Source organism: Agelaius tricolor, unplaced genomic scaffold, assembly GCF_023055355.1.
Source record: "Agelaius tricolor isolate 1412-34295 unplaced genomic scaffold, bAgeTri1.0.p SCAF_13, whole genome shotgun sequence".
Taxonomy (NCBI): Eukaryota; Metazoa; Chordata; class Aves; order Passeriformes; family Icteridae; genus Agelaius; species Agelaius tricolor.
The window spans coordinates 4,321,177-4,348,010 of NW_027269273.1; the positions used below are offsets into that span (position 1 = coordinate 4,321,177).

Sequence of the window (26,834 nt, forward strand, 5' to 3'; positions counted from 1 at the left end):
GTGCTATAGAAAATGTCCAAATAGATGGAAGGACTCCCTTAGTGCATGAGGAGAGCTCCTAAGCTGGGGTTCAGAACAAAGCTGCTCTTTTGCAAACACTCCAGCTGATGCTGCTGCTGGATAATCTGACTTTTCCATCAGTGGGGCTGGGATTTCTCTGGGGCTGTGCTCATCCCAGCCATTTCCATTTGTTCAGCAGCTTCACAGGGGAGCCCTGCAAGGCTCTGGGAGTGCTCCCAGGAGAGTTTGCCATGGAAGAAGAAGCATTTCCATGCTGCTTCTTCCATGCTTTGAGGTAACACACCAAGCATCTCCACTTTTAATTCTGAGAGTGTTTTTAGTGGAGGAAGCCTGATGGAATTAATTAGGGAACCACACAAGTGGTGTGGGGTTCCCTTTCAATGGATTTCTGTCAGAGTGTGTTCTGGAGTTGTTTAACTGGTTAATTTTCCCTTATTGTCTGTGTTTCAACTGGGGGAATCCCCATTCACCTGCAATGTTGAGGGTATCAATGGAAAGAAACCCTGCCTTGGCCATTGTTTCAGGGCTATCAATGCATGGGGAATCCCCATTTTCTTGCTGAAATAGATCAGGGAACACCCTTTGTGATGGGTTTTTATCAGTTTGAAATGAGACCAAACCTTCAATTTTCATCATCTTTCAGTTTACATTGACAAGGAATCTTTATTGTCCCTTAGTTTTTACAGTTTAAATTGGTAGAAACCCCCACTGATTCCATCATTTGATGGATTTATATTAAGGGGCAAAAAAAAAGGGCTAAAAAAAGGCAACAAAAAGAACAGCAAAAAAAAAAAAAAAAGGGTGGAGAATAGAGGGTGACAGAAATGGCAGAAATAAAGTGTGTGTGGGGAAATGGCAGCAAAAAAGAGTGGGGAAAAAAGGCGGGGGAAAAAGAGTGGGAAATGAAGGTAGCAAAAACAGACAGCAAAAAAGGGCAGGAGAAAAAAAGGGCCAAAAAATTGGGGAAAAGGCAGAAAAAAGGGGGGAAAGAGTGAAAAATGGAGATGGCATAACAGTGAAAAGGTGGCATTTAGGAAGCAGGAAAGCTCTAGAAAGGTGAGGAGAAAAGGGTGCAAAACATGAGAGGAAAAAGGATGGGAAATACGAGGGACAAAGAGCAGGAGTCCCAGAGACCCCCCACCGCTCAGGCCCCCTCCCCAATCCCACAGACACCCCCAGGTACCCCCAAGAGAGCCCCTGCAAACCCCACAGACACCTGGGCCTGGATTGCTGCAGGAACACTTGGGAACAACTGCGCTCCTTGCAGCGGGATGGAAACAACAGCCAGGGCTGGGAATGGGTGCCCACTGTGCTGCCAGGCTGGGAATCAGCTGGGTGGGGCCGTGCCATGGCAAAGGCTCCTTAACAACTGCCAGGTTTCTGGGCTCCAGCTGGAGCTGAGGAGCAAAGGATTAGTCCAGGCAGGAGAACATCCCATCATGGGGTACTGCTGCAAAGTGGGGATGTTTGGAACAGAGCCTCTCCCTCAGCAGATGGAAATTCCCAGATGGAAATTCCCAAGGGCACGAGGCTGGGAAGTGAAGAGCAGAGCTGTTGTGAAGGTAAAGCTCAGTTCATTCAGAGAGATCACACGGGTCACTTGAGCACTGTTACAGGTAGGAAGCAGAACATGAGAGATTTCCAGGAAAGCCTTCGTAGTTTGGTGGGAAAAGGAGTCACGATACACAATGGCTGCAGGGATGGTGATCCAAATTAGTTCAGAGCAGATTTCCTTTTTTTTTTAATTGGTGAGGGTTATTAACCTTAGCTGCAGCTATAAGGCCAAATAGTTTTGGAATCTATTCTAGTTTAATCTAGCTGTCCTCCATGCTGCATACTCACAGCAGCCATATTTAACTGTCATGTCATCACATGTCATATGATGTGTGAATTTGCTTGTGTCCCTATCCCAAATGTCATCCTTTGTGGGTTTTCAGCTTCTTTTTAACATGCTAGTAAATCTTCTGCGTCCCTCTGCAGTATTTCCATGGGTAAAAACACTGAAGAGCACCACCTAAAGGATTCTACCTACAGCTGAGCACAAGGACCAGTGGATGTTATATCAGCTTTCCATCTGCTGCTAGGTTGAAAAGTGAGCAAGATTTAGATGGGAGCTGAAGGCTGGGGCAGATGAGTTTGTTCAAGCAGTGCCTGAGACTGAACACAGGGATTGTACCTGTGCATTTACAAGTTGTTCTGACAACCTGTCTGCTGCAGCTGCCAGAGGTGAGCTGCTTATGGTCCCCTCAAAAAGGTTTGCTGACAAATGACTTCTACAAGGTGAGGTTGTCAGGGTGTTCCATGGAGTGCTTATGTCTCTCAGGCCAAACATCAGGCTCAGTGTGTGTCCACAGTGTGTCGGAGCTTGTTTAAAGGTAAAACAATTTTTTCATGTAAGAACTGTAATACTGAAGTCAGATCTTGTGCCATCCACAATGATGGATAGCAAAGCGTGGCCTTTCCACACAGCAGCAGAGCAGCCCAGGTGATGGGAGAGCATGTGGTGAGTGAATTTTCTACCCACACTGTTTCCAGATAAGATTTTTCTGAGTCATGCCATAAGTTTTAGCTTTTATATTTTTCCGATTCTGCTTTGGTGTGTAGTTCTGAGCTTCACAAAGCAATTCCTTCTCTAGCTTGGGACCAAGGACAAATTATCTAAATTTCAGGCCCAAGAGCATAAACAAGGATGAATTGAAAAGAAAAAAACAAGGAGGATGGGACTGCATAACCTAAAGCTGTAATTGCACAATGAACTCCAATATGCAAATGGAGCAGAACTGATCCAAGTGAGAGACCCCGTGTCCATTTTGTGACCATTTTGGTTCATTTTGTGCCCATTTTGGTTCATCCTGGGTGAAGCCCTGGCTGGGCTCTCATGCTGCCCAAGGTGCATCCATTGAGGAGATCCTTTTAATAAATCCCTGCTTTATTCTTTAACTCTGGCCTCTGTTCTAGGTCTGCCTTCTCAAGGCATCATGGGCAGTCAGAGATCAAACAAGTTGTGTCATGAGGTTTGCTTACTTCAATCCTTTGCTGGCACCTGTTACAGATCAACATGAGTTTTATGCCCTGCTATTTTTGGGAGGTAGCAACATGAGTTTTATGCCCTGCTATTTTTGGGAGGTAGGTGACATGCCATGCTCAACCTGCTAGCCAAAGAGTTACATCTGATTCATCAGATGAGTGCTATCATTCTGTATCCTGCTGACTGGTAATACCTATGAGCACTTGGGCTGTAATGCCCCAGCTGGCAGCTTTTCAGTGCTGGCTCTTGCTGTAAATCCCTAAAAGCAGAGGGCTCTCAGTGATTTATACAAGCCAAGTGTTTCCAAAGAGGATTCAATTAAGGGATGCATTATTGAGAGAAATATGTTGTTGCTCTGTGCCCTTCTGCCTGCCTGGTACCTTTTCCATGGCAAAGCCCTGCTGTGTTTTGGTGAGGAAGCCTCTGTCAGGAATTGCCTGTTCCTTTTTCTAGGTCACTTGCCTTTATGGAGCATGTCCTGTCTTGATTGCAGCGAGTGTTCTTCAGGCTTCAGACAGATTTCTGAGGCAAATGCAAGTGAGAACAATGTCCCTCACCTTGTTTTTCTGTCCTGGGTACTGCCTATCATCACTCCTGCTAGTTTAACATCAGGAATGGAGGCCACCAATGTTGTTTCATAACTAAGTCAAAAGGGTCTGCATTGAGGATTTTATAAAACAGTTTAAAATGTAATGCTTTTCCAAAGATGTGATGTGATTATTATCTTGTAGCTGTTCTAGCTCTACCAAAAAATCCCTATTTGAGTAGATTGAAAAGACTTTTTCTCTCACTGGTAACTAAAATACCAGGAAGGGTGTTTGTACGTGCCACCATGGTCTGAAGGAATCCCCTCCCAACCTCCTGAAGTAAAAGTAACCCAAGCAAACACAGTGTATCTCAAAGGTGTGAAAGACTTATTTTTTTACTTGCTGCTCAGGTGTCAGGACTGCAGATTTTTACCACTGCTCACCTGCAGTGAATCCCAGTGGTGGCAGTCAGGGACACATCCCTGTCCCCTTCAAGCACCTGGCTTTGCAGTCTTGGCATCTGAGCTCTGAGCAAGCAGGCAGAAAGGACTGTCAGCCCGAGTCAGCAGCACATCAAACATCCTTTCTCTCAAGTGTCTCCTTCACTAAGCTTTCCTTGTCCAGGTGGTTCCCTTGTTGTTCTCCCTCCAGAGAGGAGGCACCATTTCATCAGTGAAATCAGACCAGCTCTCCAGGCAAGGCTCAGACTTTGGCCTCAGGGTAAGAGGCCCTGATCCTTTCAAGATTTTTCTCTGTTCTAAGTGCAGTTCTTGTTGTAGCAGTTCCTGTCACCTTTGCATTAACTGTGGTCTTCTAAAATGCTTATGTGCAGTCTTGCTCTTCCCCTCTCCACCACCAGATAGCTCTGTTCTCTCTTTCTTGGGACAGAAGAAATTGTTTTACCAATGGGGAAAATGTAGAAGCCCATTAAACATTTACCAAAAAAAAAAAAAAATTGGGTATTTTCTATGAAAACAGAAGATTGAATGGGAAGAGAGAGAAGAAGAGGAGAGCAAACAGGCAGTGGCTTTTCTTCTGGTTTCTGACAGCTCTCCCAGATCCATATAAACAGAGACACTGGAAAGTGCCACTCTCCCTTTATTTTTGTTCTGGGAAAAAGGGTGCATTCAATGTCCACCCAAGACAGAAGAAATGGAGGAAAATGGATGAAAATGGGACATTGGTGCCATGGGGTCAGTGACAGCTGGTCACAACAAGTTTGATGCTTTGGAACTAAGAATTTTATTGTACATTTACTTCAAACCACGGGATCTCAGAGGTGATCCACTGTACATGGGCCTGTCAGATCAGCTCAGAGACCTTTGTAGGTCAGTGTGTCTGAGTGCCATCAGTGTGGTGCTGTCCTCACTGTGACAGAGCCCTTGCCTCCAGGAGCTTTGGAAGCTTTTCTGTGGGGCTTTGACAGCTCTGGTGGAATCCCAGAGTGGATGAAGCCATGTCTAAGCTCTCTGGGCAGTCTGCTGCTGAAGCCACTCACGGATCAGCTGGTGAGCAATGGCCTGTTTGGGAGGGAACCAGGGTAAAAAACTACCATCATCTTGCTTGGAAGAGCTGGGCTCCCTCTTGAGACCCTCCACAATTTCCTCCAGGCCAAACCAACGGGCTTCCTCCAGCTCCAGGGTGTCCAGACTGATCTGGAAAGAATTCAGAGGGCACCAGTTCCTCAAATCAGCTTTGGATGTGGGCAGTGGTACCTTGCCTCCACAGAGACCCCATTCTGGAATACCCAGAGTGCTACATCCATGCCTGAATTAGGCACTGATGCCAGCCCAGGGAAGGATATTTCTATCCACCAGTCCTTTGTTGTGCTGCCTTCCTTAGGGAAGCCACAAACCAACCCTGCTCTGTCGTGGCAAAGCAAAGTGGCTGAGCTCAGTGATTAACGTGGTGGAATGTGAGTGTTCTATGGCAAATATGTGAAGGAACCTCCTCTGCAAAGTTCAGAGGGAAAAATCCAGGGGTGCTGAGCTCTGGGCTCGTGTATACAGTGACCTGAGTGAAATCTGGCACCTTGCAACAGGAGATGATGGGATTGTTTCAAAGTTTCTTCTGCACTTGCAGAAAAAGCCAATGGAAAATTGCATTTACGGAGGCTTTGATGCTCTCCTAACTAAATTCTGTGGGCTGAAGGAGGTTTTGCTGCCTGAGGCGGTCCGTGGAATAGCTCGGGGAGCCCGAGGCGCTCACCTCGGCCCGCTGCGCTCCCACCAGGGCGTGGCAGGCAATCATCAAGGAGCTGCTGGGGAAGGGCCAGTGCTGCGAAGCCGAGTAGCGGAGCGACTCCACCTCCAGCCCCACCTCTTCGGCCACTTCTCGCCGCACTGCCTCCTCCACGTTCTCACCTAGAACCGACCGGAGTTAGGCAAGGACGGCCCGGCCCCAGGGCAGCGAACCGTGGAGAGGGAAACGCAGGACATGCTCATTCCCACCCGCAGGAGCTGCAGCTGTGCCGTCCTGGAAACACTTGCTGGTGGGATGCTCCATTAAATTCATCAACCTCTGATAGACACCAGAGACATTTTTGGCCCTATCTACATACAGATGGTGGACAATTCAATTTTAATCCATTTTCCCTCCTGTAATGAGAGGTCTGTAGTTTTCCATCTAAGCCAGACCACATGAGCCACAAAATGGATTTTAAAAGGATCAGGGGTTATAACCCAGCAAGTTTAAAGCCTATGCTTGCTATCAGGGACTAGAACAACTGCTAGACACCTATAATTCCCATTCCCTTCAGGTAATAACAGCTATTTTGAATTCTGTCTGCATGCAAACACTTATCTATTTAGATATAATGTTGTTTTTTTTTCCCCAGCTATCACAGAATCACACACTGGTTTGGGTACAAAGGGACTTTAAGGATCATTTAGTTCCAACCTCCTGCTATCAGCATGGACACCTACTAGAGCAGCCTGCTCAAAGGCTCACCCAGCTTGGCCTTGAACACATCTGGGGATGGGGACACAGCTCACTGTGTGTCCATCCTCCTCTGTGAACAGAGATTATGGCTGATGTCTCTTGCAGGAAGGTAGAAAAATCATAAAGAAAGGCTTCATAGAATCAAGCCTGCTCTCCTGGGGTCACTGGCTGGCCTTGTCAAAGCCAGCATTTTGCAAGTTCCCATGTGAAAGGAATTCTGGTGTGAGCAGTTCCTTAGTATAACAATCTATTCCTAGGTAAAAAACAACTTGCACTTGTATGAACTGTTTTTACACTGTTAGATAGAAAAATGAAAACTATCTCTCACAAACAACTTTTCCTGCACATACACACCGGTGGTTTGAGTGAGGGTAACAACTTTTAAATTACCAATAAAGTAATTAGCAAGAAAGCTACTATCCAATTGGAGTCACACACAAGGTCTGTAAAACTGTGTAAAAACAAGTTATGTGACTAAAAAAGGGGCTTTTTCCTCCATGAAGAGAATGGAATCCCATGTGATTTATCCCAGCAGATGTCCCCACACCCTGCATGCCCAGGGCCACTGTGCTGGATCAGAAGCACTCACCCATGTCACAGAAGCCTGACAGAGCTGTGAACATGCCCGGGGGAAACGAGGGCTGTCGGGCCAGGAGGCAGCGGCTCCCGTCAGACACCAGGGTGATGACCACTGGAGACACCTGCCACGTGCACCCAAAGCAAAACAAGGGCTTCAGACAAAACAAGTGAGTGCAAATTTTTGCTTTTTCTGGCTGGTTGAGGGTCGCTGGCTGACCACTAAAGACAAAGTACCCAGCTAGGCACAGATCCCTTTTCCTGCTCCCCCCAGGGGTGAGCCAGCAGCACTGCCCTCCTGTCCCTGTGTCCCTGTGTCCCTGTCCTGTGCTGCCAGGGCTCACCTGAGGGTAGTAAGTGACTCCACTGGCATGGCAGACACGTTTGCTGCCAGCTGGGTTCTTCTCAGTGGGCTGCCCAGTTTTGCTGCAGTACTGGTGGGAATCGTGCCACCGCAGGAGAGACTGGGCCTGCCAACACAGAGGAGCACAAACCTCATTTTTATATATATATACACACCTAGGGGGAAGAAATAATTCAGAGCAGTCCCCCTGAATAATGCTTTGTGTGCAGTCATGGGGATAAACTCTGATTATCTTTGGAAGCCTCAGAAAGGTGAATGAAGTACGGGCAGTGTTTTGAAAAGTGGATTCTGTAATCCATGTTTGCTGCTTCTAAATTTGAGTGTTTGGGGGAGGTGGGCAAGAGCTATTGTTTATTGGGACATAATGGGAGTTATACTGGGAGCTGGACTATTCTAAAGAGTCTCCAGCCCTGAATATCTTCTTGAAAAATAGCCCAGGCATCACAAAGATTATAGAGCAGGAAAGGAAACATGAGCTATTTCTCCCCATGGGTCAGGACAGCTGATTTTCACACACAGGCCTTTTCTTAGGCCTTCCAAACACAGGGCATCTGCAGAGCATCAGCTTGTAAGGGAGAGGGTTTAAAAGAGCAGCTCTCAGAGAAGATGTGTGAGTTTGCTTGTGATTCCCAGTTTGCCTGATAGTTGTTGAGCTGAGGACAAACTGGGATTGCTGTGATTTAGCACATTTCAGCTAAATGGCAGAAATTAGTGCAGTCATTTTTAAGTCACTTTTCTGTTTCTCTTTCCCTTGCATCTTCCTTTTGGGACTACAAATTTGGGAAAACTGTTGTAATTTATAGTATGTCTGTATCTGAGTTCCTGAAAGTGTACAGTAGGTACTTCTACAATATTAGATCATAAAACAATGTAGGAGATGAGGAGAAGGGTTGATGTTAGAGATCACAGCTCCCTAAAGTAGAAAGCTGTGTCCAATACCAAAGCCAGCAAAGGAGAATCCTTCCTGTCCACGACAAAGAGAGCCTTTCGTAGGTCAGTAAATGATCCCTGCAGTTCTGCCTCAATGACTGATTTATCCAAGGCTCCTGTTCAAGGGGAAAAAAAAAGAAAAAAAGAAAATTTGATCTCATAAATTACAGCTATTATTGCTATTATTCCAATTTTATGCTCTGTGCTGTTCCAATATACAGTTTCTGGGAGTTCCCAAGGAAGTGAACCACATCAGGGGAAGCATTCCCAAATGTGAGTGGCAGGACAGGTCCTCCCAAGGATTAGGGATCTCCTCCATCCCAGTGCATCAAACTGGTGCTGGCAGGGGTGGGAGAGGAAGAGGAGTCATCCCAACCTAAATCCAGCGCGAAGCGCGGCCTGTGCTCGTCCGAACATCCGATCAGCACCGACTTCTCCATCCACTGCTCGGCCTCCTGCAGCTTCTCCAGAACCTGTCTCATCTCTGAACAGCAGGGAAAGGGGGAGAGAAAGCTGTGATGAAAGCAAAAACATCTCTGGATTTGCTCTCTGGATCTTCAAGGCACAGGCAATCTTGGCTCAAGGCAGAATGCCCATGTGTGAAAGGGGACCAGACAAGTGATCCCACACAGGTAGAAACCTAAAATCTGGCTTTGCTCCTAAGCTCTAGGAAGTTTAGACCATGTCAGGCTAAAGGTCCCAATGTTGCAATGCCTGGGAAGCAGCTGTCCATTGGTTTTGTCCTGCACCAGCCAATAGCTTTCTCTCAAAGAAAACTTTTCCTACATTACACCAAAAAGATGTTTGTCAGTAAAGCCTTGTTTGTTTTCCTGCCAGCTCTCTCTTCAAAAGGCACAGTCCCAAATGTTTAAACCTGATCAGCTCAGAACAGATCAGGTTGATACCATGTGTGTGTGTCTGTTTCATTTCAGCTGTGTGATCCACCTGGTGTTTCTTTCTGGATGCACTGATTTCTTTCTTACCTGCTGCACTGAGCTGTGGTACCAAATATTTCTTCCCAACTTTCTGCAGGAAGGGGGAGAGATTGTGAAAGAGGTAGAAAGTTCCTGAGGTCTGAGCTTGTCTACAAAGGCTGTCATCTTCCTTTAACTGATTTAAGTATCTGCAGTGAGAAAATGATTGGGAAGATGAATTGAAGATCGTGTTGAGATGATTTCTTATTTGGAGGCCTTTATTTTGCACAGAGCAGGGGGGCTGAGTGGGCAGATCAGATTCAGGTATTCCACGTGCTTGGAGAGTTTTGACAGCTGAGTTACTCTTTGGTGGACTGCAGCCTCTAGTGAAGTTTGTGTGGCAGAAAATACTGCAGTTCTTCCCTACCACATGAGTACCCTCAAGTTTGGAGATGCAAGAAGATCAGTAACCCAGTCTCTCAATCCAAAAGGTCTGCTGTAAAGGCTGCAGGAAACCTTGATCTTCCCTTTATACACCCCAATCCCTCCCAGCTTGGAATATTCTGTGCATTTGGATGGCTCCAAATGATGTTTTGCTGAGCACTTCTGCTGTTGAATCTGGTTCCCATCAGGCTACATGTGTTATGTTGTACCTGTCACACTGATGTGAGGGGTAAAAACCAAGTTTTAGGGCACAGCTGGCTGGAGCTGGGTTAGGAAAAAAAAATCATTGAAAAAAGGGTGTCAGCATATTCTCCTTCCAGGCTGTTTGGAGCAGTATTTAAAAAGAGGTGAGCAGCACCACTTCAAGTCTTCCTGGTATTGTAGGAGCCCTCTAGGCAGGACAGGCAAACATTAACAGAGCTTCAGCCTGAGAGAAGCAGTTCTTACCAGTGGTGAAGGGAGCCCAGAGGCCTTGGCTGTTACACTTCACAGAGCTCACAAAGCATTTATTTCTGTGTGATGGCTGAACTGGTAAAGGATTAACCCCCGGGTCAGGGTGAGGTAGGGCTGCTTGTGCCAAGCTCTGGCCTCCCAGTACTCAGGATTTAGATGAGAACTTACCTCATTTTTCTCACATAGGTGGAGTGCAACCTGCAGGCAAGGGAGGAAACTCTCCTGTGCAGTGCTTGATACACTGCAGCCATAACCAACACTTACAGCTGGTGTCTCTGCCTAAAAAAAGAGCATAAAATGTAATGCAGCAGCCCTGCAAGGTTAAGTTTGATTTAAAAGGTGCAATAACCAGGTAAATCTCCCTCTCACAGCATCTGCAGAATCTGCTTTCTAAAATGATCATTTCAGTCACACTTCAAACTCCATTTCAGGCCAGTTTTAAGACTACTTAAAGATACCTGAGTTTGTTTCCACCTCTGAGTGTACACAGCTCTTACAGAACTTGCTTCTAAGACTAGATTAGACCTTCCTCTCCCAAATCCCTGTGTCCCTGGGGAAAAGGCAGACAAGGTGGCTGCACTTTTGCTGGTTTCCTACACAGTTGCAATGGCCTCGATCCAACCACACATCCTATTGCAGCCCACAGTGGATCTGTGGGAAAGGCACTGATGCCAGGAGAGAGTGAAAGACAAAATATCAGCTGTGGAAGAGAATTCCCTGAGCTAGGCAGGGGACAGCAGTTGCAGCTGAGTGGGATCCTCTCCAGCTACGAACGCTTTTTGTGCCAAAGAATCCCAGCACGTTTTTAGCCCAGGCTGAAAGCCTGACCTCGGCTTCAGGATGTCAGGAAATAGCCAGAGACCCGAGACAAAAGTGAACTGTGGCGCAAAATCCCTGGTGGTCACTGAGAACATTGCACTCTGCAGCCATAGAACACAAAACCCTTTACGGAGCAAGTCCCCTTTGCTTTGTTACAGACACACGGACAGTGCCAGGAGGAGTCTGAGAGCTCTTCCTTCAGCACAGGGCAGTGATGGCAGCCCGAGAAGTGCCAGGAGTCTCAGAGTTCTTCCTTCAGCACAGGGCAGTGATGGCAGCCCGAGAGGTGCCAGGGACAGTGTCAGAGCTCTTCCTTCAGCACAGGGCAGTGATGGCAGCCCGAGAGGTGCCAGGGACAGTGTCAGAGCTTTTCCTTCAGCACAGGGCAGTGATGGCAGCCCGAGAGGTTCCAGGAGGAGTCTGAGCTCTTCCTTCAGCACAGGGCAGTGATGGCAGCCCGAGAGGTGCCTCAGCACAGGTTCTTATTTGCACGTGGACACTTTGCCATATCCCCCTTTCCCACCGTCTCAGCTGACCGGGACAATGCCTTGGGGAAGCCACTGGGAGCAGTGGGAGCTGGGCACGCTGGTGCCGACACCCGTGAGGACGGTGAGTGCCACCCAGCCCGTGTCACAGAGGCTTGGGTGGGGTGACAGCCCTGTGTGTGTCGCTCTGCACCCCCGCGTCTCGCACAGCCCGCCGTGCCAACTTCCCGGCGCTGAACCCGGAGCGCCGCCTTTGCACCGGAACGAGCGGCACCGACGTCCCCGGCTGGGACAAAGGGAAGCGCTTGTGCCCCGACCTGAGCGCGACAGGCGTTTAACCCCTTCCTCCCTAGCAACCACCGCGCCAGGCTTTGGCTGGGACCATGAAAACTCCCAGAGATTCCCGAGCTTTGGCGAACCCCAGGAGGCAGGAGCGGGGTCGGGCCGCCCTTCCCCGCGCGTTCCCCACTTACTGCGCCGGGCGCGGAAGCAGCGCTGGCCCCGGTGAGCGGCAGAGCCCGGCTGGCCCCGGTCAGCTCAGAGCCCGGCTGGCCCCGGTGAGCGGCAGAGCCCGGCTGGCCCCGGTGAGCGGCAGAGCCCGGCTGGCCCCGGTGAGCGGCGGAGCCCGGCTGGCCCCGGTGAGCGGCAGAGCCCGGTTGACCCCTCCGCTGCGCTCCAGCCGCTCTTCCCGCACCGGGAGCGCTGGGAATTGTAGTTCTGGCCAGGCTGGAGCGTGTTCCCGTTCCTTACTTTCTCCTTTTCCTTTTTTCTCCGCCCCAAGTTTCTACCGGGTTTTGTATCCCCAGCACGGGAGCGTTGTTTAAAGTAAAGGACCACACGTCCTCGGATAGGAAAAGATGCCAAAAATCACACGGGGCACCATTTGTGATCATTTATTTGTGGGGAATTTTGGAAGGAATTTAAGATGGGACTTTTGGAGTTATTTTTGATGATGTAGTTTATTTAATTAAATTTTTTATATAGGTAGGAAGGGTGAGTTTCGTTTATGTTGTTATGATATGGTTTAGAAGGTTACAAGATTTTTAGTTACAAGACTTTTTAAGGATAAAATATCATTAATAAGGATAAAATATTGTTAATAAGGATATTGATGTTTTTTACTTAACCTTTAAATATTTTGTTTTATGCATTTATGTTTTATTGTAAGCTTTTTTAGTTAATTATGTTATGGCATATAAACTTATAATATTGTATTTAAATTTTTTTTTGTTTATTTTTGTAATTATTTTTTATATCTTAAACTTTACCACTCTAAACTTTTTTTTACTTAGCTTAACGTGTTTTTGTTTTAAACTATAAATCTACATTTTTGCTTTTAGCACTTAAGTTTGGAAGTTTTTTCCAAGGTCTCAGATCAAATCCTGTGTTTAATTTTAAGCTTTGGTTTACAGGTTCAAAGAGCCTGTTCCTTGCATTTCAGATTCCAACAGCTGGATATATCCAAAGGCTGGAGCTGTTCAGTGCTCCAGCATCCAAATACCCACAGCTGGATTTAACAGCTCTGATCAGAGAGCAGCCTGTGCCAGGGCAAGTCAGAATAATGACAAATCACTTTCATTCCTTTGCAATCCAACAGATTCCTCTCGAGTCTTAAAAACATTATTCTGGGTTGGAGCCTACCTGACTATATTTAGCACAAAGAGAATTTTATAAACATACAAAAAGTAAATGTTTTCAGGGCAGCCTGTTGCTTTTTGGTCATGAATTGAGCTGTTCTAATCGTGAATTCACGTCATGTAATCTGAGAGCATAGCTTGTAAAAATAATAAACAGAATATCCAGGGAAATAGTGCTCTTGTTACCAGAGTTACTTACAAGTTTAGCTTTAATTATGCTTGACTGCTATTTTTATGCTTCCTGAAACAGAGCAAGCCCAGTCTTTATTAATCCAGTGAGCTTAATTGGATTAATGGACAAAACACATCTTCCCTTAATAAGATAAAGGATTGAAATATAATCTCTAAGGGAAGTATCCACCCTGCTGTTAAAACAAACTAACAGATTTATTGACCCTAAGTGCCCCCAGATATGGATCTTGCAAGAAGAGCTGGCTTTAGAGGGAAGCAGCTGGGGGAGATGCTTGGGCCATCAAACCTGGGGCCAGCCTCTCCAGGTGCTTGAGCCCAGAGCAGCCAGGTGTTGGTGAGTGCTCCCTGTCACAGGAAGGACTAAAAGCCAGGGCAGTGCTCCGGCCTCTCCTTGTTAGGTGAGCTCAAACCCCCACGGGCTGGATTAGCCCAACCATGCCTACCTAGCCCTGTGCCTCAGGGAGATAAGAAATGAGATAAGAGTCTGCCTTTCTGTTGGCCTGACCTGGGGCAAGCCAAGCAATCTGTGAGAGATCCCTTGTGCCTCCTCCCCCAGGGTTCACACCTCAGTTGGCCTGTTGGATATTTCTGCAGCATGTCAGCAAGGGGGATGATTTCAAAACAGAGGCTTGCTTGTCACTTATTCTCTTATTCACTTAATTCAAGGAGCACAAATGCCAGCTGTTGGTTTGGCACTCGAGTTGTTTCTTTGTAAGCATTTTTGGGGCTCCAAGCTGAGTGAGTTGCATCTCTAAACTGTTTATATCAGTCCCTTGCAGACATTGTATCCCGTGCTGGGAGCAATCCTGGGAGTGAGGGCCTGGACACAAAAATGAGTCTCTGACAGCTTTGTGTAGCTTACCAATTTCAGCTTTGGCAGGGCCCCAGAGGAAATGAATCCCAGAAACTCTCCTGATGCAGTAAGAGCAAACCAAAGGAGCAGGCAAAAAGGACACAGGCAGTAGGAACATCCTCTCTTACATGGACAAAGTCAAGGTAAATCTTTGGTCCTGTGTTGCTAAAATTATTCTTTTTCTTAAATTTATTATATCTAATCTTAAATCTATTATATCTAAAATCTATATTATTTTTCTTTAATTTTCTATTGTAAAATACTCATATTGGGGTATAGAGTTGGTAAAAGATTTTTCCAAGCCATAAAAGCAGCTGGAAAATGTAATTCCAGGCTAATAATGGTTATACTACTAATCTTGCTTTTTCTTTCTGTTTTGTGCATCTCCAGTTGCCCCCAATAAGCAGAAATAAGCATTAGAATTGCTAACAGCTGGCCCTTGTAAAACAACTGTTAATTGCCTTAAATACACGAAACCAGCAAATTCACATCAAAAACTTGTGGTCAAGCCACAAGGAACTTTTTGGAAAGAAAAAAAAAATCCTTTTTTTAGGACAAGCTTAGGGAAAGACAAACCACTTCTTTAAAGAGAAAGCTAATGAGTAGCCTTCCTCTCTATCATTAAATTTTAGATTCAAACCACCCAAATCTGGCTTTTCTCTGAAGTTAAAATCGTGTCTATTATGTATATGATGGACCTTTTAATCAGCTGGGCCTTTTGAGCTAATGTGGATTGATATAAATGTGACTCAGCAACCTCATTAATCAAATCTAACGAGCTGGAGCCTTCAGCCCCGTGCTGATGGACTTGTTGGAGTCCCCCACTGCCTGCCTCACTTCCTAAAAATATCTGGAGAGTGCAAAGGAGGATGAGAAAGCAGCAGACCTCGCTTGAAGAAATCTGCCTGTGCCTCTGCAGCGTGTGAGGTTTTGCCAAATCTCTAGAAGCTGCTGTTAAATCTCTGGCTAGATGTTATGGACTCTTTGGATAATGGGGCTTTAACTGGATGCCTCAGCTTGGATAACATTCCAGAGTTTCCTGCTAGTTGTAGGAGTTGTATTTCTGTTGGAAGGCGACCAGAATGAGAGGAAGGGAAGGCTTATTTTTTGATGGATAGTTCCACTAAAAACTGGCCTTCTTCCTGCTCTGCTGTCAGCTGTGTGGACACATCTGTGTCCACAGCTGGACAAGAAACGAGTACATTCACCTCATGCCCTTGTTTGTGTCTCCTGCACCCCCCCAAAATGGGACAGAACACCCGAGGTTTTGTCCCTTTGGCTGGGAGCTGAGGTGACAGTCTGGGTACAGGGAGAAATCTCAGCTGCAGCCTCCAGGTCCCTCTTCTGGACGAGGTGGTTTTAGGGCAGTCACCCTGATAAAAATGTGTATTAGAGGGGGGTTTTGGCCCTGTTATGGCTTTGCCAGCTCTCTGTTGTTGTTGTGAAAGATTTCCAGCTGGGAGCGACCACCAATTGAAAGGGCAAAGATGGAAGGCTGGCTATGCTAATGAGGAGGTGATCCTTGCCTTGAAACCCTCATCTAAAGAGATAAGGAAAAATGCTTGGGAATGTCTCTGATTCCAACTGAATTGCAGGAATGAACAAACAACCAGTTTATTTATGAAACCCTAGAAAGCAAAGAGCAGGGCACCATCGATCTCTCCGAGCAAAACTCACCCAAGCAGCTTTTTAAAGTGCCTGAGAAGGTTCGGAGCGCTGCAGCACCGCCCGCCCAGGCTGGGCTCGATGATCCCGGACTCTTTTCCAGCCTGATTGATTCCGTGATGCTGAGCCCAGCTGCCCTGGCAGCAAGGTGCGGAGCCGTGTTCTGGGCCTTTTCTGGCAAGTTTTACTCCAAAAACACCGCTCCGACTCCGTGCTTCCGAGCTCCTTCTCCTGGGGGCTTGTTCCCAGCTCGCAGCACCCGGGCCGGTGGCGGTACCGGCGGGGCGGTCCCACGTGCGCGGTGTCCCCGGGCCGGTGGCGGTCCCACGTGCGCGGTGTTCCCGGGCCGGGCTGACCCACGTGGAGATGCGGAGCTACTGGCGGCGCATGCGCAGTGCGGTGCCCGCCGCTGTGACTGGGCTCACGTAGCGCGCGGGCCGCACCGCCTGGGGGGCGTGGCCTGAGGGGGCGTGGCCAGGCGCGGCTATAAGAGGCGCGGCGGGGCCGTGCGCGCTTAGTGGGTGAAGCCCCCAGGCAGAGCGCGGAGCTCCAGTGCCGCCCCCGCCCAGCCGCCCCCCGTGCTCAGGTGAGGCCCGGCCGCCCCGTCCCGCCGGCCGTGAGGGTGCCCGGGCGGGTGGGTCGGGGGGAGGGAGCTGCGGGGCTGGGCGGCTGCCGCGCGGGCGGCGGTGGGTGGGGGCGATACGTGGCAGCGCTCCGCCGCCCCCCGCCTTCCCCGCGGCCAGGGGCCGGTGTCCCGGAGCTGCCGGCCGGGGTTCCCGGCCCTTACGTAACGGGAGCCGGCAGCCTCCGGAGGGGGGCGGGAGGGCGCCGGCGCGCCGGCTTCCCCGCGGCTGGCAGACTAAACACAGCCGCCGCCTCCCTCTCCTCCTCCTCCTCCTCCTCTAGGAGCTGGGAGTTGTCCTCCCCTCGGCCGGGTCGGCTCCGGTGCCGCAGGTGGGCTCCGGCACCGCTCGGTGGCCCCGCGGCTGGAGCGCCTTGCCCGTGCGGCCGCGGGAGCTGCGAGCGCACGGCTCGGGGCTGGGAGCGATGGAAAGTTACTCGGCGTGAGCTGTGCGCGGGGATTGCGCCCTGGGGAACGCGGCTTGCCTTGGTTTCCCTCGCCGCTGCTTTGGGTTGGGCTCAGCCAGCTGCTCTACGTGGAATTTTGCATCTGCCTTTGTAGTAAGTGATACCGTTCCGTTTTGATAGGATCCAGCCTGACTGGCGGGAGAAACTCTGGAGCCTTCAGCATGCTGAAGAATATAATAAAAACATAATAAATAGTAGAAGAAAATATATAAGTATACTAATACTAAATTATATATAATAAAAATGTCACGTGTACTTAAACTAAATCTTCCAGTTTGCCTGAAAAGCTGGCTGCTCCCATAGGGAAGATCCTTCGGGATTGCCCAGCACTCAGTTTCACTTCTTTTTTCCTGCTGGCTTCAGTAAGAGGCGAATGCAGAGTGCTGAAGTGTTCACTTACTTACCAGTAAAAGTTCAGCACTCGAGGTTTTAGTGAATGAAAGGCATTTATTTACTTGGTTACACGAGTGAATCCATGCAGCTCCCCACAGCGCCAGGGGCTGTTGGCTCGGGCTGCAGACGGTGCTCTGCCAGGGGCGGAGAGTCAAGGTAATGAGTTCCCGGCTTGTCTGGGAACCAGACTGGCTTTGGGGACAGGGATGTTCCCTGTCCCACTGCCCTGCTCCTCGGACCTTTGCTGGATTCCTTTTAATGCCTTGGAGCAAACTGATTTGACCTGGAGCATTCTGCACTGCTTCTGAAGTATGTGCTGACACAACCAGTACTCATTAACTTTCTTTCTCTTTGTTTTCCTCCTGAGCCAGCTCTCTGACCTGTGCAGATTTAAATGCTGTTCCATAATGAATGGCTTTAAAATCTAGCCTTTAAAGCTGTAATTTTTGGGGCTTGCACGTAGATTGCAAAGTGCCCAGTGCAGTTTGGTAAACTGAAATGACAGGTGGTGAGTTCCACTTTGAGAGGAGTGAGGATAAGCCGAGGTTTATAGCAGGAAAACCATGCCTTCATGCTGAGGTTGATACAGATAAGGCAATCTTTTTTTCTTTAAAAGTGTATACTCAGTGGAAGAACCCAAGTGGTCATTGGCATTGTCCTGCTTTCTTTAGAACTCACAGAATCTCTGGGTTGGGTTGGAAGAGACCTCCAAGATCATTGAGTCCATCCCAGCCCCAACCCCTCAGCTAAACCCTGGCACCCAGTGCCACATCCAGGCTGGTTTTAAACACATCCTGGGATGGTGACTCCACCACCTCCCTGGGCAGCCATTCCAGAACTTTATCAGCCTTTGTGTAAAAAACTTATTCCTAATATCCAACCTATATTTCCCTTGGTGCAGCTTGAGGCTGTGCCCTCTGGTTCTGTCAGTGCTGCCTGGAGAAAGAGCCCAGCCCCAGCTGAGCACAGGCACCTTTCAGGGACCTGTAGAGAGTGATGAGGTCACCCCTGAGTCTCCTTTTCTCCAGGCTGAGCACCCCCAGCTCCCTCAATCATTTTAATATCTGAAAATGTTCCTAGATATCTCTGTATTTGCTCAGCTAATCCTTGAGCAGAAGGAGAGCCTCCTGCCAGGTGTGTCTAATAAAATAATTGCTCTATTCCATCCCCAGTGTTCCTTGTCTTGGCCTGGGAAGTTCAAACAGGTGGGCTCTGAGGGCTGTGTCCATTCCACCTTACTCTGGAGGAAACCAAGGCAAAATTCACTTCAGTTCCCTGTGTATAAATCTCTGTACAAACCCAACTGCTCTGTATTCAGCCATGAATGTTGTCTTCAGCTTGGGAGTAAATGAACACTGTCCTTGACTTTGAAATTGATTCTCATCTCTTATTATGTTTCTATATAAATGTTTTTCATTTATATAAAATACTGTAACTTTGGCATTAAAGGATGCCTAAAGTGCACCCTGTTCTTTTGGTAGCAGCAATTGTAGAAAATCCTTCTTCTCTCACTGCTTGGATCTTCATTTTAAAACAGCCTTTGAACATGCTAGAGGAGTTGGGAACTGGATTCTGGTGCCTTTGTCCTGTGAGACCTTTAAGCAATGATGGCAGCTAAATGTTCTTAGTACTTATTTTGGGAGAGTTCTTTCCTTTTCAGTGGTATTTTTGGTCACATTGTGTCATGAGGCTGTAGCTTGGGTTGTCCTTGAGACAGGAGAGGTTTAGGGCAGTGAGCAGCTCTCACTTCTGGCTCCATCTTCTCCTTCTCAATCAAGGGGTTTTATTATTATCTTTATATACAGTGGGGTCCAGTAAGGATTGTGAGAATGGATCCATCTTCTCATCAAAAGTTGGGGGTCTTGGTGATAGAGTTTTGTCTCCTGGCCCTGCAGTGGCCTTCATCCTGAGCAGGCCAGTTACTCCTCACCTAAACAAAGAAGCTGGTTTGGAATTGAGTTAGAACCATTCCATGTTGAAGTAGCCCCTCAGTTTCCATTTTTTATCCTGTTTTCTCAGTCCTGGTGAGCACCTGGGAGCTTGGAGCTGGCAGTGAGGAGGTTTGGCTAATGAGCATCTTCAGCCTTTGGTCCCTGAGCGTGGGACCTGACTGTGATGAGGTTGTGTCATGTGTCACTCTGCAGCTCTCTTCGCTTGCCTGCTTGCACCTTTCTACTTGTAAAGCAGAGCTGAACTCTGGGAAGTCCCCAAAAAAACCCCTCAAGTTACCTCAGTTGAAATGGTGGTGTTGAAATTTGTTGTGTGCTCAGAGAATGCGCTGCTCTTGGCAGTGCCATTGCTCTGCTCGCTGCTTTGTTTCCCTTCAATCCATGTGTTTGTATCTGTGCTGTTCCCCCCTTCCCCTGCTGCTGTTTTGCTGTGTCAGTGCTCGTTCCCAGGGGAGGCAGGCAGCTCCTGTGTTGGAGCTGTCAGCTGCACTCCCACTTCCCTGTGTGGGCAGAGATCCCCTCCTCCCCGAGATGCTCAATTGCCATTTCTGTGGGACATGGCTGAGGAGGAGGGTGAGACTGACAGGAGTAATGGAGAGAGGATTTTCATCTTGTTTTACTTCATGTCACCAATGGGAAGAAATTAAAGCCTACTTACTTGGCAGCCTGTGAGTCTGGGAGATTTCCAGTGTCTATACGAACTGAGCTGTGTTTTCTTTGATTTGGGAACCTGTGGCTGGTCCTGCTGCAGTGGTTGGAAAGCTCTGCTCCTTCTGAAATTCCTCCAAGAGTGGGAGATCCAATTCCTCTGGGCAGCCTCTTCTAGTGCCTAAGTGTGAGAAACTTTGTGTTTGTACCTCCTTGGAATTGCCCTCATTGCGTTTTGTGGCTGTTGCAGTCACTCCTGCTGTGTGCCTGTGGAGATAAGGAGGTGGGAATAAAGGTTGCAACAGTGTTTGCAGAAGCCTGGTGCTGGAGCAGGCTGCAAAGGCAGCTGGAGAAGAGGAAAACCAGGATGGAACACTGTCACTAAGAGAGTAGGTGGAGAGGAAACATTGTTTTCTTCACCTTTTTGGTGATTCGGTTTGTTGGTTTTCCTTTGTGGTTTGAAAAAGTTTCATCTTGATTAATACAGCAAAAAAGGAAACTTTCTGAAGCTTCTCTTGTGTTTCACTGAGTGCAGTAAACAAATAGCTCAGTGCATTCCCAGTGCTGATAAAATTGGCAAATATTTACGATGTAGTAAAGCTGTTTGTGCTTTGTCACCGATTCACAGATGTGTTGGCTCGAGTGCTCAATGAGCAGGAGGCACTTGGCTTTCTGCAGGGTGAAACAGGAGCTGAGTGGTGTTTTCAGTAAGAATGGAGGTGGACATCAGTGGGTTTTTGTGAGGTATGTCTGAAACAGCCTGATGGCTGCCTGTGGGGAGGAAGAGGTGAGGAAGGCTGCTTTGGAGCATTGGTGAGGGGGAAAGAGGCACTCCAGGAGCCTTCTCTGTCCAAATTCTCACTTTCCCAGGCAGAAGGCGAGTTGTAATGTGCCAGAATGCATCAGCCCTTCAGCTGTGGTCAGGCAGATTTTGGGTGCTTTACAAGAGCTGGAGGCTGTGCTGCTTTTCTGGGCTCGTGTGTGTTTCCTGCTCTTGCTCTTGGTGCCAGTGGAGCTGAGCTGCTCCTGCCCCCTCCCCAGGCAGGCCCCAGAGGAAACCCAAAGCCCAGAGCCTCCCTGCTGCAGTGCTGGGGCTGGCAGGAGAGGAGGGAGCTGCCTCCTGACCTCCAGGGATGTGTTCCTGTTGGTACCAGCACCTGTGCTTGGGATGGTTTTTATTTGGGTGTAGCTTTTGAACTTCCCTGGTTATGTTTGCACATTTTTTGGTGTGAATACCACACCTGTTGTTTGCTTGATTAAGGTTATGCTGCTTTCTTCCCTAAACAGGCCAAACTACCCTGGAGCTGAGCTTGTTGCTTTTTTCCTTTGTTTTCTTTTCTTCATTAGTTGAGCTGTTGGAAGAGCTGTAAATCAATTTTCTCCACGCACTGGAGCTCATTTTTTTTCTGACCAGCTACAATACATGAAAGTTTAAGCTTTTGTTTGGGGGGAAAAAAGCAAACTTTGTGAATTCCACGACAGCATAATTACTCCAAAAGTATGCAGGAGCCAGGCAGTGCTGGGCTGCTGAAGGGATCAGGATCCTGAAAGGCTTCAGCTTGGCAGCTGGCCCTGCAGAAAGCACAGCCTGTGAGTGCTCAGCCAGCATCCAGGGACAGACAGAGCTGCCTTTTGTGTCAGGTGTGGAGCTTGGCTCCACAGAGGCAGCAGGAGCGTGCACAGAACTCCCTCTCTGGACTGCTCATGTGGGTTTTCATTCAGACCTGCTCCACTGGCATCTTTCTGACTGAAAAAAGGAAACTTGTTTTTCCCATTGAGTGGATGAACTCGATAAGGACTATTTTAAATTGGTGTTGTGGGCTTTTTTCAGTGCTTGATGGTTTCTTTCAGTGCTTTTTGCAAAGCAGCTCTACCTGCAGCGTGCCTTAGATGCCAAAAAGAAGAGTGCTGGTGAACACCTTGTCCTTGGGCTATTGTTTTTCCTCAGTATAAAAGTCAGCAGGAGGGACTCAGTCTGTGGGAGCTGCTCAGGCTGCCAGGGTTCTGCTGCCCCTTCTGAAGGTGCACTCACTCTCTGGTGAGCAGGGCTTTTCACCTCTTTGTGTTTCTCTCACAGGTGTGTGGTGAGGTGAGAGCTGTTGAGCAATGGCATTCAAGAAGGTTTGGTGTGCCCTAGCCCTGGGATTTCTGCTGCCTTTCTCTTGTGCCCACACGGACTTCTTCACTTCCATTGGTGAGAACTGCTTTGGTGTAGCCAAAAGAGTTTCTTGAGAGCCCTCAAAGCTCATTCTGCAAGGATGTGTTAATCATCCAAGGCCCTAATTGGTACAGAACTGAACCCATTTCCTAGTTCTTACCATGTTATTGGCTTTTCTTTGGGGAGAAATGAGCTTTAAGCTCAGGGTGGTCTAATGAGCCAGGCTAGGCTTTGTAGTCACTATTTATTCCTAAGGGTATTGGAATTGCAGCAGAATTTTGGTGCTGCACATGTGTGGAAGGGGGTGGTGAGCTGCCAAGGGCACATCATGGTGCAGTATGTCTGGGCACTGCACCCCTTTGTGCTGAACCACTTCAGCTGCCTGCTTGCAGGAGGTGAAGCAATTATTAATTAATGCCAGGGAGCCCTTGAAGTCATGGATATAACCTTAAAAATAAAGCCCTGGATTAGTGGTGTGTATCAAACACAAAGGCTTTGTGTATGTCTGTAGCTTTCTCTTTATTTGCTCTACATTATGTATGCTTGGATGAAAGATTACTCTGTGGCAAACTATTTCCTTTTCCAAATGAATCCTAAATTAGTTCTAATAATAAATATGCAGTATTACATTAATTTCCATGGCAACAAGCTTGGTCCAGCAGGAGATTTTCTCCTTCAAAAAAAAAAAAAAGGCCTTGCTCAGATACTCCTTCAGGGTTGTTTAAGCAAATGCAGAAGGACTTTTGGGGAAGTAGAAAAGAGGAAAATGCCTTTAATTCTCAGGATTTTGTGGTTCTCCTTGACTCATCACACTCATTTTTTTCTAGGTCATATGACAGACTTAATTAATACAGAAAAAGATCTGGTTGTGTCACTCAAAGATTACATTAAAGCAGAGGAAAGCAAGCTGGAGCAGATCAAAAAGTAAGCAGCTGTTGTCACAATGCTAATGGTCAATCATTTGAGTCCATCCTTATGCAAAAAGTGCTTCCTTAAGGCTGATTAAATGTGTGGAATTTTTTCTCTGGGGCAAAGCTTAAAGTAGCAGGTTTTGCTGGGTGTTTATTGTCAGTTGTTCCCTTTCAGCACTGCTTGGTACATAAATAAGAAAAGACCTGACCATGTGAGGAGCAGAGCCCAATGTGTCAGATTTTATCACAGCTAGAAATAAACATATTTTATCACTGAACAGGATGCTTTCCTTGCTTTCACAAATATGCATAAATCTGTCTTGAGGGTGTTGAAACAGTCCTAGATGGAGGAGTGGATTTTATCTAAGCCTTTGTGTGTTGCTTTCTGGTGTTCCACCACCCAGGAAGAAAGATCCTTCTTTGTCACTTGAAACACAGGCTTGGAATTGCTGCCAGGTTTGGAATGTTACAAGGAGATTCTTTACAGCTACAAATTAACAAGGAATTGTGCCAGGGCATCCCAGAGTGTGTAAGCACAGCTTATTGTTGCAGCTCTGTTTTCATGTTATCAGAGGTGCTCCCTGGGAGGTCAGGAGGGTTTAAGTAACTGTCATGGGCATTTCAAAAGAAACTGGGAAAAAATGCCAGCGTTGTGTGTTGGCACCTGGAGGATACTGGGAGCTGCTCCTGCAGTGGGAAATACAGGCAGGGTTTGACCCTGAGCCATGTGAAGGCACAGGGTGAAGTTGGTTCCTTCAGTCTTGGCCTTGCTCTGAGCTGGAGCTGGTCCCCAGCAGCTCCTGTGGTTTGGAGGGAGCCCCTCACTGCTGTGGCTGCTGGAAATCCCCCAGGGGCTGGCAGAGTGCAGGAGAACGGGCAGGGACAGTGGGGAGAGGCAGCAGAGGCACCTGTGACAGCTGTGAGCCCCTCCCTGCCAGCTGTGAGCCCCTCCCTGCCAGCTGTGAGCCCCTCCCTGCCAGCTGTGAGCCCCTCCCTGCCAGGTACAGCCTGCAGCTCCCAGCCAGGCCAAGCAGGTCCTGGAACAGGAGGAGCTCCAGCTGATGGGCACAGCCCCCTCCAGGCTGCACACTCTGGGTTTGCCTTCTTGCTGCACTTTGGGATTCCCTGTGGGGTGGGGCTCCTCAACATCAGCTTAGCCTCATTGCAGGGTGTTCCTGCACCTCTTCATGGTGTACAGCTGCTTCCTCTCCTTTTTCCCCCCTCTCCTTTTCCCCCCTCTCCTTTTCCCCCCTCTCCTTTTCCTTTTCTTTTCAAAAGCTGTGCTTGTTTTGGGGCACCTTGGTGTTGTGAATGACTTGTGGTACTTAGAGAAGGTTGAGTTGGAACTGCAGCACCAGAAACTGGGTCTGGGCTCCTCATTTGGGAGTGTGAGATCTCCTGATGTTGCTTCATCCAAGCTTTCAGCATGGAAAGGAGCTTTGTGGTGAGAGGCAAGGGGTGTCTCACAGATGTAATGTGTGTCTAAACATAAACAATTAGAGCCAAGTATTGAACTGCCTTTCTGTAAGCCTTAGGGAGAAAAAGGGAATGATTGAAAGATTGCAAATGTGGGTAAAGCTTTGTTTTTTATTAGTCCTGCATGGCAGCTCATAATGGAAGTGCTGGCACTGTGCTTTTGGGGCTTGTAGGAAGGAGTTCCTCCAGCAGGGTTCCAACAGGGCTGCAAGAGCAGCACAAGACTTGGGCTGCAGCTGAGGAAGAAGATTTCATAAAGGAAAAGGAAGTAGCCCTTCTTGTTCCTTTTAGAAGAACTCTAAGTATAGATAATGCAAAACTTGCAATTTTGGTTGGCTTTTTTATTAGTGAAGACATTTGAGTAGTTTGCAATCAGTTCTCTAGCACAGCACCAGACCTCTGTGAGACTTTAATGAATATTTTCATTCTAGATGGGCAGAGAAGTTGGATCAGCTGACAGCTACTGCCACAAAAGACCCAGAGGGGTTTTTGGGCCATCCTGTGAATGCATTCAAGTTGATGAAAAGGCTCAACACAGAGTGGGGTGAGCTGGAGAGCCTGGTGCTCAAGGACATGTCAGATGGTGAGTGTGTGTGCCTGCAGCACAATCCAGCATCACTGGCTCACTGCAGGTGCTTGCCTGCTGCCTTTCACATGTCAGGGCTTGGATTAGATTTGCAAATCTGCTTTTGAGACTGAGCATTTGTGGAACTCATCTGAATTAGTGTAGTAAACACTTAATTGCTGCCTCTTTTCTTCAGCAGGAGTGGGAGCTCTTTAGCAAGGAGCAGGACATGAAATAGTTGACTGTGAAAGACACTTAGCAAAAGGAAGCCAGGCTGGTTATAATGGACCTGGGAGACTGTCTCAACAGCTAATTAATACCAGATGGAGGTTTGTAGGAAGGAATTATAAGAAAGCAGAGCTTTCAAAAAGAAAAGGCTTAGTCTCTGATAAGGATTCAGCACACTCAGCTTCCCTGTTGCTGTGAGAGGGGCTGAATATGGCAGCAGAAAAGGCTCTGCACCTGCCAGCCAGAAATCTGCACCAGTGTGTCTTAAGCCCTTCTGAAGGGGTGGGGTAAATAAAAAGTGTTTATTTTTGATTTCTCCTTGCTTCCTTACAAAAACCCAAACCAAATGCAAACTGTGCAGCCTGTGCTGTGAGTTCAGGTCAGGCCTGTGTGAAGGTGGGTTTTGGCTTTCCCTGGGGCAGGGAGCTCACCCAGCTCCAGGACAGAGGTGAGCAGTGTTTCCCTGCCTTTCCCAGGCTTTATCTCCAACATGACCATCCAGAGGCAGTTCTTCCCCAACGATGAGGATCAGACTGGGGCAGCCAAGGCCCTCCTGAGGCTGCAGGACACCTACAACCTGGACACAGACACCCTCTCCAGGGGGAACCTGCCAGGTGAGAGCCATTTGCATTTCCTAAATGTCCTGATTGCAAATTGTTTGCTCTGTTCTACCTCGTTTAACTGCTCAGCCTGAAGGGAACATTAGGAAGGGGTTGAGCTGCCTAAAATTAATGAAAAAAATGGGTTTTTTTGGTTGAAATCTGCATCTTTCTTCTAGTTATGGTAAGATAATCTAGTGTTAATAGTTTCTAATAAAAATCAATAGCAATAAAATCTTGCCTGGGTGGGGTTTTTTTTCCTTGTGTTGCACTGGCAGATGCCTGGTTTTATTATACAACATAATGCATTTTAGCAAGTATTTTTGAGCTTAAACTTCAGGGATTGTGTAAACTGAAGAGCAGAAGATGCTGCATGCACAGACTTGAGCCTGTGTGGCATTGCCTGAGCTGATCTTTAAAGAAGACACAATTTCTCTTTTTTACCAGAAAACTTTCTCTGCTGAGTCTTCCTTGTTTTCCTCTGTTGAAAAATAGTCCTGTGCCAGCTGGCAAAAAATCAGCTCTGTACAATCCATCTTGTTTTTGCAAGTGCTCATTGTGGTCAGATGCCTAATAAAATTAAGAGTAATTGGCTTTATGTGTTATGATGTATAACCTTGCTTTTGGCTTTGGTTCAAGACCTGCTCAAGGACCTGCAGATTCCTCCTGATGCAGTGAGCAGCTCATTGCTGTTTTCTTCAACCAGCACAGAAATACAAGGGGAGGTTTTGCTGCTTTTGAAGCAGTGAGCTGTCCAGACTGTGTGCAATGAGCTGTACTGGCAGAACCTGGAAATTCTGGAAGATAAAAAAGAATAGCTTGGACTCTGGAGAGCTCCAGAAGAGAACTTCCCATGTGGTCACTTGTTTGTGCTCCCTTTCTTCATTCCCAGGGAATTTCTTTTGGTCCAGAATCTCAGCTACTGCCAAATTATTGTGTCCTTGGAGGGTTTGCAGGTTCAGGCTCAGGA

General features: G+C 47.7%; 2 protein-coding genes across 10 annotated transcripts in view; one reads left to right on the forward strand and one right to left on the reverse strand.

Moving 5' to 3' along the window:
• Positions 1-647: 647 nt before the first annotated feature.
• Positions 648-16,180, reverse strand: NUDT13 (nudix hydrolase 13). Of its 5 annotated transcripts, none has more exons than XM_071438503.1 (9): positions 15,861-16,180; positions 10,366-10,476; positions 9,370-9,509; positions 8,763-8,870; positions 8,396-8,502; positions 7,437-7,562; positions 7,106-7,217; positions 5,785-5,939; positions 648-5,231 (listed from the first exon to the last, which is right to left on the reverse strand). In XM_071438503.1, exons 2-9 carry the CDS (start codon positions 10,446-10,448, stop codon positions 5,037-5,039), a joined length of 1,026 nt encoding a protein of 341 aa, XP_071294604.1. In that variant the 5' UTR covers positions 10,449-10,476; positions 15,861-16,180; the 3' UTR covers positions 648-5,036. The 5 variants fall into 5 exon arrangements, with proteins under 5 accessions (XP_071294604.1, XP_071294606.1, XP_071294605.1 ...); XM_071438505.1 differs by lacking the exon at positions 15,861-16,180 and adding an exon at positions 11,975-12,223 and having other exon boundaries at positions 648-1,552; XM_071438504.1 differs by lacking the exon at positions 15,861-16,180 and adding an exon at positions 11,975-12,223 and having other exon boundaries at positions 648-5,096.
• A 108-nt stretch (positions 16,181-16,288) lies between these two features.
• Positions 16,289-26,834, forward strand: part of P4HA1 (prolyl 4-hydroxylase subunit alpha 1) — a 29,803-nt gene continuing 19,257 nt past the window's right edge. For 3 of the 5 annotated variants that reach the window (XM_071438487.1, XM_071438484.1, XM_071438488.1), the window contains exons 1-5: positions 16,290-16,434; positions 22,005-22,121; positions 22,913-23,009; positions 24,904-25,055; positions 25,742-25,879. In XM_071438487.1, coding sequence (XP_071294588.1) covers positions 22,034-22,121; positions 22,913-23,009; positions 24,904-25,055; positions 25,742-25,879 — 475 coding nt within the window. In that variant the 5' untranslated portion in view covers positions 16,290-16,434; positions 22,005-22,033. Of the gene's footprint in view, positions 16,435-16,762; positions 17,031-22,004; positions 22,122-22,912; positions 23,010-24,903; positions 25,056-25,741; positions 25,880-26,834 lie in introns of those variants that run through there. The other 2 variants (XM_071438489.1, XM_071438485.1) reach the window with 2 other exon arrangements.

Bases quoted from the DNA above. Each gene is read 5' to 3' on its own strand.
- NUDT13 (XM_071438503.1), bottom strand. From the start codon at position 10,448: ATGGCTGCAGTGTATCAAGCACTGCACAGGAGAGTTTCCTCCCTTGCC. The intron at 9,510-10,365 runs GTAAGTTCTCAT...TTCTCACTGCAG, and splicing joins ACCTATGTGAGAAAAATGAG to ATACTTAAATCAGTTAAAGG. The intron at 7,218-7,436 runs GTGAGCCCTGGC...TGCACGTGGCAG, and splicing joins GAGTCACTTACTACCCTCAG to GTGTCTCCAGTGGTCATCAC.